Genomic DNA, 17,557 nt, shown 5'->3' with positions numbered 1-17,557 from the left:
GAATTCAAACTGGAATAGGTGCAGAGAAGGGCTACTAGGATGATCCGAGGAGCAGAAAACCTACCTTATAAGAGGAGACTCAAAGAGCTTGTCTTGTTCAGCCTAACCAAAAGAAGGTTGAGGGGAGATCTGATTGCTCTCCATAAATACATCCGAGGGATAAATACCAGGGAGGGAGAGGAGTTATTTAAGTTAAGCACCAATGTAGACCCCAGAAAAAAAAATGGCTATAAACTGGCCATCAACAAGTTTAGGCTTGAAATTAGGTAGTTTCTAACCATCAGAGGAGTTTCAGAGTAGCAGCCGTGCTAGTCTGTATCCGCAAAAAGAACAGGAGTACTTGTGGCACCTTAGAGACTAACACATTTATTTGAGCATAAGCATCAGAGGAGTGAGGTTCTGGAGCAGCCTCCGAAGGGGAGCAGTGGGGGCAAAAATCCTGACTGGCTTCAAGACTGAGCTTGATACATTTACGGAGGGGATGGTGTGACAGGACTGCCTACAATGGTGTGTGGCCCATCGGCAACTGTCTGTAGCAAAAATCCCCAATGGTCTGTGATGGGACACTGGCTGGGGCGGGCTCTGAGTTACTACAGAGAATTCTTTCCCAGGTGTCTGGCTGGTGCTCAGAGTCGAGCTGATCACCAGATTTGGGGTCGGGAAGGAATTTTCCCCTGGGTCAGATTGGCAGAGACCCTGGTGGTTTTTCGGGGCACAGGTCACTTGCTGGTTTGAACGAGAGTAAATGGTGAATTCTCTGTAACTTGGGGTCTTTAAACCATGATTTGAGGAAGTGAGTGACTCAGCCAGAGGTTAGGGGTCTGTTACAGGGGTGGGTGAGTGAGATTCTGTGGCCTGTGATGAGCAGGCGGTCAGACTAGAGGATCATGATGGTCCCTTTTGACTTTATTAAGAGTATCTGAGTAAGAATAGACATTACAATTTTAAACCTAGCCAGTGTCCCTTACGTGACTTCCCACAAGATGTCAGAACATGTTAGTATTGGAGCTGAGTGGGTCTAATATTTCATTTTCTTTCTTGCTGTAGGAATTAGATGCAGTGCTCCTGTCAGATATTTCTAAGTTATTATCTGCAAAAAAAATTAGAGTTTTCAGTTACCTAAGTAGCCCCACGAACACGGTTAAAGTTGCCCACACCCCAAAATATCTGAAAAGGTGGCGCTGTGGGCCGGCACAGAATTTGCCCCCCCCCATGCATGGCCCCCATTGACTTGACTGGAGCTGCCCCCCCAAATATAGAAGTCAAACTACACCTATATATTAGCATGTGTAACCCATACGCTCTAACACTCTTGAAGTCTAGTGTAGACAAGGCCTTTAGCATGGACGAGTTCAGCCGAAGCGCCCGACTGATGCTGCTGCAAGTGCTAAAGGCCGCAGGCGAGAGCCCCGGCTGGTGTAAATGGGATGTTTTCTAAGAGCTGCTCTAGGCAAACAGGGATTATTTCAGGGCTGGTCTCTGGCCTGTGTTCTACAGCAGTGGTGTTCAAACTGCGGGTCGCGAGCCAGAACTGGGTCGCAGAATGGAAGGCGCTGGGTTGCGGCAGCTCTGGTCAGCACTGCTGAAGTCCCGTCGGCGGTGCTGCCTGACTAAGGCAGGCTAATCCCTACCTGTCCTGGCACCACACTGCGCCCCGGTAGCAGCCAGCAGCAGGTCCAGCTCCTAGGCAGGTGGGGGCCACGGGGCTCCACGTGCTGCCTCCGCCGCAAGCACCGTTCCCAGCCAATGGGAGCTGGGGGGCGGTGCCTGCGGGCAAGAGCCACGCGGAGCCACTTGCGCGCCTCCGCCTAGGAGCCAGACCTGCTGCTGGCCGCTTCTGGGGCGCAGCGTGATCCGCGGTGCCAGGAAGCCTGCCTTAGCCCTGTTGACCAGGAGCCAGCCGAGGTAAGGCCATGCCCCAACCCCAGCTGTGAGCCCCCCCTCAAACCCAGAGCCCCCTCCTTCATCCCAAACCCCTCATCCCTGGCCCCATCCCAGAGCCTGCACCCCCATCCCAGAGCCCTGACTCCCTCCTGCACCCCAACCCCCTACCCCATCCCTGAGCCCCCCAAACCTGGAACCCCCTCCTGCACCCCAAACCCCTCACCCCCAGCCCAGAGCCCTGACCCCTTCCTGCACCCCAACCCAGAGCCCCCTCCCACATCCTGAACCCCTCATTCCCAGCCCCACCCCACAGCCCTCACCCCCACACCCCAACCCTCTGCCCCAGCCCCGTTGGGTCACGGGCATCAACAATTTTTTTCAACTGGGTCGCCGGAAAAATTTTTTTAAAACCACTGGTCTACAGCATGTCAGACTAGATCAGTAGGCCCCAAACTTTTGAGTGTTGTGCCCCCCCGATCCCTGTCTGCCCCTCCCAGACCTCCTGGAGCCAGGGCCGGGAGCGTGGCCACAACTCGGGGGTGGGGGGCAGACAGGGGTAAGGGGGCCGAGGCTGGGGACACAGCCAGGGACCGAGGCTGGGGGTGGGAGTGGAGCTGCAGCCAGACTGCAGTGGGGCTGGCAGCTGGGCTTGCAGACACATGTGGCTCCGCTCCCAGCCGTGGCCCCAGGCTGGGATCAGAGCCATGGCCAGCTGCCGAGGCTGAGGGCTGGCGTGGGGCCGGAGTGGAGCCACACTGAAGCTGGGGCCAGGAGCTGGGGATGCTGCTGGGGGTGGGGAGAGGCTGGGTGATGCTCCCTCCCCGCCCCCGTGGGGGCTGGCCTGGGCCCCCCCAGATGTTCCTCCATGCCCCCCTAGGGGGAGCACACCCCACACTTTGGGGACCTCTGGACTAGACGATCACAGTGGACTGTCTGGCTTTGGCATCTATAACTTGTCATGGCTCCATTGAAGTCAACATCCCAGGTGCTACTGCAAGACACACAATACATCGACGTGTGTGGTGGAGCCTTGCCGAGCGCCTGTGGAAATTAGTGCATGCACTCCGAGGAACCCATCTGTGTTGCACTTTTCCAACGTACCCAGTATGGCCATGCCCAGGTGTGCAAACCCTGCCTCAGGCCTCGCACCATCACGAGGTTTTAAGGGATTCATTGGGTTTCTGAAGCTCTGGGGCACACACAAGTCACGTTGTGGCGGGACAATGACTCACCAGAGTGGCGCCTCCTGCTGGTCATCCAGGGAATTAGCTCTTCCAGCCCGGAGCGCCCTCTGCAGGCCGGTGTCTCACCTGCCACTGGCCCCCCATGTCCCTCCCGGACCCCGGTGCCCCTCTATGTCAGGATTCTGTCCCCAGCAGTAACTCACAATCTGGGTCTCCCCACCCTCTATCCCCACCTTGCCTCAGTGGTTACTGCCAGTCACCATCTAGCCCCCGCTCCCTGGGGTAGGCTGCAGTCTATAAACCACTCATCATCAGCAAGGGGGGGTTGGACCAGCTGCCTCTGCCTGTATCTGGGCTGCCCCAGTACCCTGTGTGGGCCCTTAACTCAGCCTGCAGCCTGGGGCTTTTCTAGGCTGGAGTTCCCCAGCTCCCTCTGCCCTTCCCCAGCACTGCTCCACCTCAGGTACCTGGCTCAGCTTCCAGACAGCCAGGTCCTTCTCTCGCTAGGAAGCTAGAGAGTGGCTGTCTCAGTCTCTAGCCCTCAGCCCTCGTATAAGGGCCAGCTGGGCCCTGATTGCACTGGCTGCAGCTGTGACTGCTTTCCCCAATCAGCCCAGCTTTTCCCCTGCCACAGCCCTCTCCCGGGCTGTTTTAAGCCCTTCAGGGCAGGAGCAAAGTGTCAGGGTTCCTTCCCCACTCTGAACTCTAGGGTACGGAAGTGGGGACCCGCATGAAAGCCTCCTAAGTTTATTTCTACCAGCTTAAGTTAAAACCTGGAACACTGCCACCACCAAGTGATTTAACAAGAAACAGGGAAAGGACCACTTGACGTTCCTCTTCCCCCAAAATATCCCCCCAAGCCCTTACACCCTGTCAAGGTTCCTTCCCCACTCTGAACTTTAGGGTACAGATGTGGAGACCTGCATGAAAACCTCTGAGCTTAACTACCAGCTTAGATCTTCTTTTGCTGCCACCACCCAAATGATTTATGAGTTATTTGGGAAACTCTGTCTTCCCCCCCAAAACCTTTCCCTCCCTGGGTAGCCTTGAGAGACTCCTCCGCCAATTCCCTGGTGAACACCGATCCAAACCCCTTGGATCTTAAAACAAGGAGGAATTAATCATTCCCCACTCCTCCCCTTTCCCCCACACCAATTCCTGGTGAGTCCAGATCCAATCCCCTTGGATCTTAAAACAAGGAAAAATCAATCAGGTTCTTAAAAAGAAGGCTTTTAATTAAAGAAAGAAAGGTAAAAATCATCTCTGTAAAATCAGGATGGAAAATAATTTTACAGGGTAATCAGATTCAAAGAGCCCAGAGGAACCCCCTCTAGCCTTAGGTTCAAAGTTACAGCAAACAGAGGTAAACCCTCTAGCAAAAAGGAACATTTACAAGTTGAGAAAACAAAGATAAACCTAACACGCCTTGCCTGGCTGTTACTTACAAGTTTGAAATATGAGAGACTTGTTGAGAAGATTTGGAGAGCATGGATTGATGTCTGGTCCCTCTTAGTCCCAAGAGTGAACAACCCCCAAAACAAAGAGCACAAACAAAAGTCTTCCCCCCACCAAGATTTGAAAGTATCTTGTCCTCTTATTGGTCCTTTGGGTCAGGTGTCAGCCAGGTTACCTGAGCTTCTTAACCCTTTACAGGTAAAAGGATTTTGGTGCCTCTGGTCAGGAGGGATTTTATAGTATTGTACACAGGAGGGTTGTTACTCTTCTCTTTATAGTTATGACATGGGGTGACCACCCCGCTACACACATGTTCAAACTTTTCGCCACAACCATGAGGGTTAAAAACATACTTTTAAAAATGTGAGCTGAGAGTTTCATGTGATCACATGATTCCAGGAGCCGGGGTTTGAAGAAAACCAAATACCATAAGACTTAGTCACTCTTTAAATTCTAGTCTAGACGCGGTCTGAGAGGGTCAGTGGGCCCCCAAACCAATGACAGATGTCACGTGAGGGAGAAAAGAACACGGTTAGGATCCTTCCCTGCCCCTTACGCCTCTTGGTCAGGTGGCCACTGAAGATCTTCTTGGGCCAGATCCCCTGCAGGTATAAATGGGTAGCTCCATTGGCTTCGGTCCTGATTTACAGCAGCCGAGGTTCTGCCTCAAAGCCTCCTGCAGTAAGGGTCCTGGACTGGTAATAGGAAACCAATTCACAGAGTGATCAGCGTTGTGTGTTTCCTCTAGGCCAGAGTCCACTGAGGACAGTCCTGTGTGCAGGTGATTGTGGGACTGATTTATGGGGGATTGATTACTCACAGCCTGCCAGAGGGCATGAGTAATGAAACATCCCCACCTGCAGTGACCATGCATGCCCCAGGGATGAGGCACTGGAGGCAGTGAGTGCAGCTATTGTTTAAGCCCTGAGGAAGCAATCAAGGCTCCCCTCTTGGGGACGGGGAGGGTTTGCGAGAGATCCGAAGGAAGGAAGGACACTGCTTCCCCAGCTCAGAGCGGGTCCTCGGACTCTACTGCAATACAAATAATAAACCAGCGTCATCAGCGGGACCCTGAAGTTGCAGCCTGTCCCTCCCGCAGTACATTTCCACTGTCTCACGTGAACGCGGCTCTGTCCATTGCAAGGACACATTTAGGCTTTGTCTGCGCTGTTTGCAGCTACACCCGTGCAAACCTTTGTGCAATCAGGATTGCACTGGTGCAAAGAAAGCTCTTTGGAGACAAGCCCCTCGCTCTTGGGGTGGGGAGGGGATGTGTCCAGAGCATGGAATGAAGCATTTGGAGCCCAGGGTTCCATTCCCCGCTCCGGTGCGAACTCACTGCGCGACTTTGGGCCAGTTGTTTCGCCTCGTGTGTTTTCCCCACCGGAGGAGGTGGCTGGGACCCAGCCCTGTCCTTGCAGTGTGGTGCCGTGTCTGCGATAGAGCAGCCCAGCTACGCCGCTGGAGTGTAGATGCCTGCCACAGCAAAGGCAGCAGTTTTTCCATCTCTGGAACGAATCCACCCCCTCAAGAGGCGGCAGCTCGGTCGATGGAAGAACTCGCTAGAGTGGTGCCTGTGCAGAGGCGGATTAAGGTCTCCTGGGGCCTTGGGCCAGAGCAAGTGGGGGGACCCCGGCGCCGGAACCGAGGCCCTGCCCTACCCCTTGTACTTGCGGTCCCACCTCCATTCCACCCCTTCTTTCTGCGGCCCCGCCCACAGCCCCACCCCATTCTGCCCCTTCCCCCTATGGCCCTGTCCCCATTTCACCCACGCCCCCTCCATAGCAACATCTCCCCCACCCCCCGTGGCCCCAAGACTGGCAAAGCTCTGTCCCCCCGCCATGGCCCTGAGGCAATGGCAGGGAGCAAGAGCTCCTCCAGGCCTCGGGGCCGCAACCTCCCCTGCCTGCCCCGCACTTCTGCTGGGGACCGGGGTCGGGGCACTGGGGCCTCCCCTGACTGCCTCGCGGCTTCTGCCAGGTCTCCAGGCTTCCAATTTCTGCTGGGGCGCCCATTTTCCCAGGGTTTCCCAATTGGCCGGGGCCCCTGGGCCCCATGGGCCCATTGGATAATCCGCCACTGTGCCTATGCCAAGGCGTACATCTCTCGGGGGCGTTTTCATGCCTATGTTGACCTAAGTTTTAGGTGTAGACCAAGCGTGGGATGACAAATGCTCTGGCAGCAGCCAGGGTCATCGATGCTGTTCACGAGTCTGATGGTGCAGGGCCGGCCTGTTTTGTTGTTGTGGGGTCACTCCGCAACATTGGCTGCTCCTCACAATACCAGTCCCGGCAACCAGTCCACACCGCCCATAACCCAGGAGCTTCTGGGTCCATAGCCACGCCGTGGGTGGAATGACCATTGAAGACAAACAGAAATCCCCAGAGAGAGCCAGGCCTAGGGTGACCAGATGTCCTGATTTTATAGGGACAGTCCTGATTTTGGGGGCTTTTTCTTATATAGGTACCTATTACCCCCTACCCCCTGTCCCGATTTTTCACACTTGCTATCTGGTCATCCTAGCCAGGCCATAAGAAATACAGTTTATTAACCGTAACAGACAAGCCTTTGGCAGCGTGTCCATATGGACGCGAACGACACACCCCTCTCCCCATCGGCATGCGGGTGGTTTTAAAGATTAAGGCGTGAGATTTTTCAAAGGAGTCACCGAAACACACCGCCCAGCTCATGATGGTAAGGCCTAGTGGTCGGGGCATGCTCTGCATGGGGCGTTGTCTTCACTCTGGATCTACCCTGGTGTAACCGGGATCAGACTCTGGCCCAGGGGCTTTACATACTGTCTTACATTTAATCCCAAATGCTGGTGCCTGATCCAAAGCCAACAGTAAACAATACCCAGCTCTCAGACAGCACTTCTCAAGCATAGATCTCAAAGCACTTTACAAAAGGGTTCTTACTCCTGTTTTACAGATGGGGAAACTGAGGCACAGTGAGGCGCAGGGACTTGCTCAAGGTCACCCAGCAGGTCAGTGGCAGAGGTTGGCATAGGACCCAGGATCAGGCCCAACTGAGTGACATTTGTGTGACAGTTTGTCACCAAGGCGACTGTAAAGAAAAGGTCCACATCCCCCTGGGTGCGGGTCACATGAGTGCCCAGTGTGGGGCGGGCTGGCTCCATGGAATTCCCCTCCCCAGAGCAGCAGGAAAGTCCCGGTATTTTCCACTCCCCCAGGGTGCTCAGGCCCCTGTGGTCTGGCCGGAGGAATTCCCTTGTGTTAAGAAAAGCTGCTGTCCCTGGGACCGGAGGCCCCCGTCTGGCCCTGGATCCGTCTGCCCCAACGAGGCCCATCTCAGTGACACTCGCTGAGCCTCCGTCACTCAGGGCTTCATCGAAAGCCCCTCAGCACACAGCGAAAGGCTCCCATTGACTCCCGTGGTCTCAGCATCTGGCCTGGCCCCAAATTCTTGGGTAAGCGAAAGCCGCCCACTTGGCTGTGACGCTCCCGGCAGGCAGGCCGAGTTCATTGCGGGAGGTGCTGAGTGCACGGGTGTGTGAGACACACCAAGCTGCACAACAGAGCTAGGTACACACTGCCGGGAGGGACTGAGACCCGGTTACATTTACACACATTTCAGCCTATTTACATAGTTCAGCGTTAGCCAGAGCTCCTCTCTCCAGACACGGGCCGATGCAGCTGGGGCTGACGTTACTACAGGCAGCAGTGCTATTTACACGGGCAGGAGATGAACTGGGCACACTAATTCTGGCTCCCATGAAAATTTCCCGTGGGCCCCTGCCTCCCTTCCTTGTTTCCTCATCACCTTCCTTGCTTCCTCTGGGCTGAGTCCCTCGTCATGGGGGCTGCTCCCGGCTCCCCTGCTCTGGGCGAATTGCTTGTGTTATGAACAGCCTGGCCAGGGAGAGTATAGGAGAATCATCACCTGTGTAAGGTGCAGAGAGTGAGGGGGGCGGAGAAGACATGGCCAAGGCCCCCACAGCAAGGGGAGCCAGCAGCAGGGTTGTGCTGGGGGGAGGAGCTCTACTCTTCACTGGGGCAGGTTGCAGAAACTCCCCCACCCCCGCTTCCATCCATCCTCCTGGCCACAGTTGGTTCCCAACAGGCAGACATGTGACAGGAGCTGGAGCTCCCGGGATGACCTGGACGATGTCCTGTATCTGCTCCCGACAGAAGGGGCAAGGCTGGTTGTTGTGGAACACCTCCTGGGCACAACAGTGGCAGAGGGTGGCGTGGCCGCAGGGCTGCAGCAGAGCGTTGGCCTCGTGTGAGCAGCAAATGACGCACTCCTCCACGTCGCCTCCCAGGAGAGAGCTGTAATCTCTGCACGCCGGCGCTGCGGAGACAGGAGCATGGCGTTAAAGGGGCAGGCGAGGCATCTTCCCCTGCTGGGCTAATGTCCTGCCCTATCCCACCTCTCCCAGCCCTCGAGAGCTCCTGGGCACTAGTGAGCTAGGATCAGAGAGATTTTCCCTCCACCTTGGAATGACCCCTCCACACACAACTGCTGCAACAGTGGTTTGATAACTAGTTTGTGGACACACCCTCAGCTGACCCAGTGACACAGCCTGGCCGAGGGCTGTCCCCTTCGCTTCCAACCATGCGCCTGGGGCTGGGGTTAACAATCCCTGGCTGCTCAGGTGACCCTCAGTGGTTAGTGGAGGTGAGGGAGCCCGTCTCTGCTGGGACTTCCAGAACGGACAGATGGGCAGCGCTTCCACACCGCCAGAGCTCCTAGGACTACAAGGGCCTTCTGTCCGGGCAGGCTGACCACAGGCCAGGCACAGCACCAAGCGATGAGATCCTGGGCTAGCTGGACCATTAGGCTGCCCCAGACTGGCCGTTCTCATGTATGTAGGGACATGGCCCGTCCTGGGTCGGCTCCATGCCCCCAGAGGAAATGGAGCAGAAGGAGCCTGTGGTCAGAGCCACCTTCAGCCACTGACCATGAGGCCTGGCAGGATACGACGGCCTGGGGGCTGGGGTGGGATCACAGATGCCTCCACGGGACCTTGTGGGATCTAGGAGAGGAAAACACAGAGTCCAGGATTAGCCTCAATGAATATAAACCTCTCTCGACAGACCCCAGAGGGAACGAGTCCCTGGCTGCTCACTCCAGGGGGCCAGAGTCCACCCTGCAACAGCCCCCTGAGCTGCCGGGCCAAGCCCTCCAGGGCAGTGTCTGTGCCAAGCCCCGGAGGGGCAGGAAATCGGATCGCACCTCCCAGGGAGATCGGCGTTCATGCAATGTGGGAATCCCCACCCTCTCCTCACACCCACCCTGCTCCTGCCCTCCGAGACCCCCACCATGGGCAGAGACAGAAAATGGGCTGGGATTAGCCAAGGTCACATAGATCCTTCAGCCTCCTCTGAAATCCCCCCCAGCCAGGGTGTGGGGCGGTGTGGGCAGCCCCTGCAGTCAGTGGGGTGTGAGGTGGGGCAGTCGGGGCAGGGCATTCTGCCTCTCTATGCCCACACTCCAAAGGGCAGCTGTGCCTTGCAGAGCTCCCCATGTCTGAGCCAAGAAGGGCAGCCAGTCGTCGCCATGTCTGTCATCCCCTGGCTTCCCTCCCTGAGCTGCCCGTCAATCCCACCCTGTGTGGGGTGGCCCCTGCAGCCCATGCAGAAGGGAATGAAACATCTCCTCAGATGTGCTGTGTGGACCGTGAGCCCAAGGCATCAGTCCCCAGCCAGTGCTGCTGCATGCTCACCCAGAAGCTGGACCGCCTTGGTCTGTCCATAGACATCAATGACGGCCCAGAGACGACCTCTCACGGGGACGCCCGTCAGCAGGGGCAAATTCCGGGCCTCTTGCTGGCTGCGGAAGAAAACTCTGCCTCTGTGGTCCACCCAGAACATGAGGATGGTGCCTTCCTCTATGCACTGGTCTGGCAGGACTGCAGCCCAGGTCTTCCCCTGCATGACCAGGTGGGGGCACACAAATGGAGGGAGGTGACCAGGGTCCATCTTGGAGGGGTCCATGGAGGTGAAGCCCACCCTCAGCCCCCCATGCCAACGGGCCTCCTTCTTCAAGATCTTCAGCGTCACCTTCTCGTGGAGCTGGATGGGCCGGTTGGTGAAGACGATGCCGTCATGGAAGCTGCTGACCCGCTCAGCCACATGGTGGAACTCATCCAGGAGGACCTGGGAGCCATGGGTGAAGGGGTGGAAGAAGAGGGCCTGGGAAGCGTCCCCGTCACTATTCTCCATGCCTATGTGAGACACAGGAGGAAGGAATGAGCTAGTGATGCTCTGTGCAGCTGCTAGATGTTCTGTGCCCCGTCCTGCCAGGCCAAGCATCTGCAGCCCCAACTAACCAGTGCACTCCGCCTCCTGCCACAGGCCCTCCAGGCTTGGGGGGCAGAGCGCTGTAGACTAGGCTCCAGTGTGACACCATGTCCCCCCCCAGATTGCCGTGGGGTTACACCACAGCTATGCCCATGCAGTGTTTGCAATGTAGGGGTCACAGCCACCTTGCCCTTCCCGTAGTGTTAAATGGAAGGGGGTTCTGGTGAGATGGAGGAAGGGTCTTTGTCTGGGAGAGGCTGAGAGCCCCTGACAGCAGACCCCCCCCCTTATCTGTAGAGACCGGCCTCCTCCCTGCGCTGCTCTGCCTCTGAACCACAGGACACGTATCTTGCTCCCACCATCAAGTTCAGGGTGGACTTGGACCCATCTTCCTGTGGGGTTTCAAGAGCCTGACCCCAGCGCTGTCTTCCCCAAGCCACCAAGCAGAAGGGACCATGCCAAGAACTGTCTGATCTGCCTGCTTCAAAACCCCACCCACCAACGCCAGCAGGGTCCTCTGCCCTCAGGGACTACACCCCTCTTGAACCCACTCCCCATGTTCCTCCCCTCGCAGCCTTCTTCGTATTGATGCACCAGGGATCCCTCAGCATGCCATGAAAGCAACACCATCTCCTGAGCACGTATCAGTTCAGTCCTGACGTTTCTCATGCTGATTCCTCGGTCCCCCTTAGCCCTACCCTGGAAGAGCCTGGTCTCCTGGGTTGAGAGGAGAATTCAATCTCCTAGGCTGGAATTCCCCTCCCGTGGGGAATTCCCTGTGTTGATCCCATCCTTTTCCCAGGCTGTTTATCCCGAGGAAGGAAAGTTCATCTCCCTGCTGTGCACTATCTCTCTAGGCCAGCTGCAGCTGTGACCCTTGTTCCTCCTTGGCCAGGAGTCCTGTCTCGAGTCATAGATACTAATCATGTTGAGAGGAAAAACAACCTTGGTGCTTATCTGAATTCACTGTGGATTTGACTTCAAGTCAGACAGAAAGTGAAAGGTTCTGAGCCGGGCAATGAGAGATCTGGGTAACCAGGAGCACTGGGGCACTGTCAGGGTCATTCACCGGGAGAGGTTTGGCTGCCTCACTGGGGAGGGTGACCACAGCTACCGATATTAGGGGCTTTGTCTTATAGAGGCAACTATGACTTCTCCTCCCCATGTCCAGATTTATCACCCTTGTTGTCTGGGCAATCACGGGGTGCAGCAGCTAATCACAACCCCGGAATGTATCTGCAGCCTGGGCTTGTGACTCCACTGGCTCCCCAACAGCCAGCTGGCACACAAGCTATGTAAACAAATGCGGCTTCCTCCCCAGATACTGTGCTGCTGGGAAGAGGCATTTGAGCAGCAAGAAAGCTGTTACGGCTACGCCTACACTACAGCCTATGGTGGCAGAACTTACATCACCCAGGGGTGTGAATAAACCACCCCACGAGCGACGTATGTTACACTGACCCAAGCGCTCGTGTGCACAGCGCTGTGTCGGTGGGGGAGCGTCTCCTCCCGCCGAATAGCTTCTGCCGCTCGCTGGGGCTGGAGGGGTTAAGCTGATGGGAGAGCTCTCTCCCGTCGGTCTGGGAACAGCTGTGCCACTGTAAACTCTAGGGTAGCCACAGCCTTAGGCTGGGGTTTTCAAGGGCCTAAGGGAGTCAGGCACCAAAATCCCATCGGCTGTCAGTGGGAGCTGAAAATCCCAGCCTTAGACACGACGGTGACGGGTGCCAAAGCAAACTCTAGCCAGACAGGCAGCCAAACGGTCTGCGATTTTGCCCACCCCACTAAAGATTCTGGCCCGTGCCCGGGTGAAAGAGCCCTTTAGCCCTGCGGCTCTCAACTGGGGGCTCAGGGGGCCGTGAGCAGGTTTTGGGTTCCCCCAAAATAAGTGTGTTCATTTTCCTGAATGGTACATTGGAACCTATCGGCTGCAGCAGGGCTGGCGTTAGGGGGCAGCAAGCAGGGTAATTGGCCAGGTCCCCATGCCACAGGGGCCCCGCATGGCAGGGCTCGGGATTCAGCCCCGGGCAGCCGGGTTCAGGCATATTAATATTTGAACTTAATATTCAGGTTTTTTTATTGTTGTGCCTATATTATCCTTTTCTTTTGTATATTATCCAGGAAGTTTTTGGAGAGTGTTGGGGACAACTTCCTGGTGCAAGTCCTGGAGGAACCAACTAGAGGCCGTGCTCCTCTTGACTTACTGCTCACAAACAGGGAAGTATTGGTAGGGGAAGTAGAAGTGGGTGGCAACCTGGGAGGCAGTGACCATGAAATGGTCAAGTTCAGGATCCTGACAAAAGGAATAAAGGAGAGCAGCAGAATACGGACCCTGGACTTGAGAAAAGCAGACTTTGACTCCCTCAGGGAACTGATGGGCAGGATCCCCTGGGAGAATAACATGAGGGGGAAAGGAGTCCAGGAGAGCTGGCTGTATTTTAAAGAAGCCTTATTGAGGCCGCAGGAACAAACCATCCCGATGTGTAGAAAGAATAGCAAATATGGCAGGCGACCAGCTTGCCTTAACAGTGAAATCTTTGGTGAGCTGAAACACAAAAAGGAAGCTTACAAGAAGTGGGAACTTGGACAGATGACTAGGGAGGAGTATAAAAATATTGCTCCAGCATGCAGGGGTATAATCAGGAAGGCCAAAGCACAATTGGAGTTGCAGCTAGCAAGGGATGTGAAGGGTAACGAGAAGGGTTTCTACAGGTATGTTAGCAACAAGAAGAAGGTCAGGGAAAGTGTGGGACCCTTACTGAATGAGGGAGGCAACCTAGTGACAGATGATGTGGAAAAAGCTGAAGTACTCAATGCTTTTTTTGCCTCGGTCTTCACAGACAAGGTCAGCTCCCAGACTGCTGCACTGGGCAACACAGTATGGGGAGGAGGTGAGCAGACCTCAGTGGTGAAAGAACAGGTTAAGGACTATTTAGAAAAGCTGGACATGCACAAGTCCATGGGGCCGGATCTAATGCATCCAAGGGTGCTGAGGGAATTGGCTGATGTGATTACAGAGCCATTGGCCATTATCTTTGAAAGCTCATGGCGATTGGGGGAGGTCTCGGATGATTGGAAAAAGGCAAATATAGTGCTCATCTTTTAATAATGGGAAGAAGGAGAATCTGGGGAACTACAGACCGGTCAGCCTCACCTCAGTCCCCAGAAAAATCATTGAGCAGGTCTTCAAGGAATCCATTTTGAAGCACTTGGAGAAGAGGAAGGTGATCAGGAACAGTCAACAAGGATTCACCAAGGGCAAGTCATGCCTGACCAACCTGATTGCCTTCTATGAGGAGATAACTGGCTCTGTGGATGAGGGGAAAGCAGTGGACGTGTTATTCCTTGACTTTAGCAAAGCTTTTGATACGGTCTCGCACAGTATTCTTGCCAGCAAGTTAAAGAAGTATGGGCTGGATGAATGGACTATAAGGTGGATAGAAAGCTGGCTAGATCGTCGTGCTCAATGGTAGTGATCAACAGCTCAAAGTCGAGTTGGCAGCGGGTATCCAGTGGAGTGCCCCAGGGGTCAGTCCTGGGGCCGGTTTTGTTCAACATCTTCATTAATGATCTGGATGATGGGATGGATTGCACCCTCAGCAAGTTTGTGGATAACTCAAAGCTGGGGGGAGAGGTAGATACACTAGAGGGTAGGGATAGGGTCCAGAGTGACCTAGACAAATTGGAGGCTTGGGCTAAAAGAAATCTAAGGTTCAACAAGGACAAGTGCAGAGTCCTGCATTAGGACAGAAGAATCCCATGCACTGCTACAGACTGGGGACCGACTGGCTAAGTAGGTTGTCACAGAGTGTGGCGGAGTCAGGGCCCTGTACCCCACCCCTGCGATTCACCGTGACTCTCAGCCAGCCAGTAAAACAGAAGGTTTATTAGACGACAGGAACACAGTCTAAAATAGAGCTTGTAGGTACAGAGAACAGGACCCCTCAGTCAGGTCCATCTTGGGGGGCAGGAAGCCCAGATCCCGGTTCTGGGCCTCCCTCCATTTCCCCAGCCAGCTCCAAACTGAAACCCCCTCCAGCTCCTCCTCTGGCCTTTGTCTCTTTCCTGGGCAAGGAGGCCACCTGATCTCTTTGTTCTCCAACACCTTCAGTTGGCACCTTGCAGGGGAGGGGCCCAGGCCATCAGTTGCCAGAAAACAGGGTGTCAGCCATTCTCTGTGCAGACAGCATCACACTGGCCCTCTAGGGCTCTGCAACAATCACACACCTTATCTCACCACCTAGATACTTAAGAAATGCATAGGGGAAACTGAGCACCACATAGTATTCAGAGAAAACATTAAGAACGTTCCCACTTCATCATAGCAGTTCTGCAGAAAAGGACCTGGGGATTACAGTGGACAAGAAGCTGGATATGAGTCAACAGTGTGCCCTTGTTGCCAAGAAGGCTAATGGCATTTTGGGCTGTATTAGTAGGGGCATGGCCAGCAGATTGAGGGAAGTGATTATTCCCCTCTGTTCGGCACTGGTGAGGCCACATCTGGAGTATTGCATCCAGTTTTGGGCCCTCCACTACAGAAAGGATGTGACAAATTGGAGAGTCCAGCAGGGGGCAACGAAAATGATTAGGGGGCTGGGGCACATGACTTACAAGGAGAGGCTGAGGGAACTGAGGTTATTTAGTCTGCGGAAGACAAGAGTGAGGGGCGATTTGATAGCAGCCTTCAACTACCTGAAGGGGGGTTCCAAAGAGGATGGAGCTCGGCTGTTCTCAATGGTGGCAGATGACAGAACAAGGAGCAATGGTCTCAAGTTGCAGTGGGGGAGGTTTAGGTTGGATATTAGGAAAAACTATTTCACTAGGAGGGTGGTGAAGCACTGGAATGGGTTCCCTAGGGAGGTGGTGGAATCTCCTTCCTTAGAGGTTTTTGAGGCCCGGCTTGACAAAGCCCTGGCTGGGATGATTTAGTTGGGGATTGGTCCTGCTTTGAGCAGAGGGTTGGACTAGATGACCCCCTGGGGTCTCTTCCAACCCTAATCTTCTATGATTATAGATGTGTGTGTGTGTAGCTGTATAAGTATCCGTTTAATACAGCTGTTAATCCACTGGCTATGCAGAAAAACAGTTGTTGTGGCATGGCGGGGGGTGGGCATAGAGTTTTTATGGCATGTTGCACAGGAGCCTCCGAATCCCTGCTCTAGAGGGAACAAGTCTCCTAGCCCCACCTTGCTCCAGCCCCAGAGCCTGGCCTGGCCTAGGCTGTGCTTGCAGGGTTGAGAGGGGAGTGTAGTCTGTCTAGTGATTCCTTCTGGGGAGGAGGGCAGAGGAGAAAGGGATGCAGAAGAGTGAAACAGAGTGAGGGAAAGAGAGCACCAGGGCTTTATGCTATGGCCTGACATTCTCCTCCCAACCCAGGGCACAAGTGAAATTAGTTTGGTACCTAAATGAACACCTAAAGCAAGCACTGAAGACCCTATTTGTGTCATAAAAGTACCACCCAGTGTGGCCATCCCTCTGGTCTCAGATTGGTCAGCACACAGGGGCATGAGCAGAAGGGGCTGCAGATCAGGGCTGAGGAGAGAGGGGGGGGAAATCGCTCTATCGTGAGTGCAAGTTCTCTGCGGTAGGGAAAGGCTCATCCCTTAACATGCCAGATCCTCAGCTGGTGTAAATCAGTGCCGCTCCATCCATGTCACATTGTGCAAAAAGGACCTAGTGATTTAGGAGCCATTTTCAGAAGGGACTTGGACAATTATGCCCCTAAGTCCCATTGACTTTCAATGAAATTTAGGCTCCTAAGGGCCAAATTTGTAACCACGCTTAGGCACCTAATATGCAAATAGGTGACTCGTGAGATTGTCAAAAGCGCCTGGGCTCCCATCCCATGTGAATTCAATGGGAGCCGGGTGCTTTGCAAATCCCTGCAGGCACTAAACTGCATCTATAGGGGCCTAAACCCCTTTGAAAATCTGATCCTAATTGACTCCGTTGCTTTTGAAAATGGGACCTACTCTCCTGCATCATTTAAAAATGTTACTCATAGACCACAGCAACTGAAGCTACCATTTACCCCAGGTGCAGATCTGGCCCATGTCATGTCTGTACAGTGCACAGCATAATGGGACCCCAAACCTGACCCTTTGATTAGGGCCACGAGGTGCAGCTGTAATATAGCTACTGATGCTAGAGTAGCTCTCAGCGGTCTGGCTGGAACGCCCAGCTCCCACCTGGCCACATGTGCTGGCCAATGTGAAATCTGTCAAATCGAAGGGCTTCCATGCCATTTCTGCCAATTCTCTGTGCACGTAGTGAGGAACGGCTGCCTTCGCCCACAGGCAGCGAATGCCTGTTCAGCCAGATTCCAAGGCTCCTCCTGGCATCACCCGCTCAGCCGACGGTTTGTTCCTAACAGTGTGTTCAGGGTGTCTGGGCAGCTGGTTGCTCTTCTCCTTCCCCCAATCTGGGCCCAGAATCCCTGCTCCGCTGCACAGTGAAAACTGCCCTGGAATGACTCCTGACTTACACTTCAGAGCAGGATCAGGCCCCTTGGCTTCACATCTGCAACCTCCTAGGTTTGCCGCAGGTTCCTTGGCCGCACCTGCCTGGCAGCCCCCTCCTCCCTTCCCGACAGATTCCTCCTTCACCAACCCACCCGCCTCGGCTGGTCTCCACACCACCGATCATTGCGTTCCCTCCCCGAGCTGTTGCCTGTGTCTGCACTGGGGCTGAGTAACTGTAAACTCCTCGGGGCAGCGGCCTGCCCTCCCTGATTGTTTGCTCAGGCCTAGGCACTGCTGCTCTCATTGC

The 17,557-nt window shown here is 54.9% G+C and overlaps 1 protein-coding gene across 1 annotated transcript; it reads right to left on the bottom strand.

The window, feature by feature from the left end:
• Positions 1–8,524: 8,524 nt before the first annotated feature.
• LOC112114603 (E3 ubiquitin-protein ligase NEURL3) lies at positions 8,525–10,711 on the bottom strand. The gene is given in 4 exon segments (XM_024211401.2): positions 8,525–8,568; positions 8,571–8,837; positions 9,448–9,522; positions 10,213–10,711. Coding segments are annotated over 4 exon segments (885 nt in total).
• Between the last annotated feature and the right edge of the window lie 6,846 nt (positions 10,712–17,557).

Source organism: Terrapene carolina, unplaced genomic scaffold (genome assembly GCF_002925995.2).
Source record: "Terrapene carolina triunguis isolate 2854851 unplaced genomic scaffold, T_m_triunguis-2.0 Scaffold51, whole genome shotgun sequence".
Lineage (NCBI taxonomy): Eukaryota > Metazoa > Chordata > Testudines > Emydidae > Terrapene > Terrapene triunguis.
The sequence above is the reverse complement of the archived record's forward strand: the minus strand, read 5'-3'. Positions and strand labels throughout refer to the sequence as shown.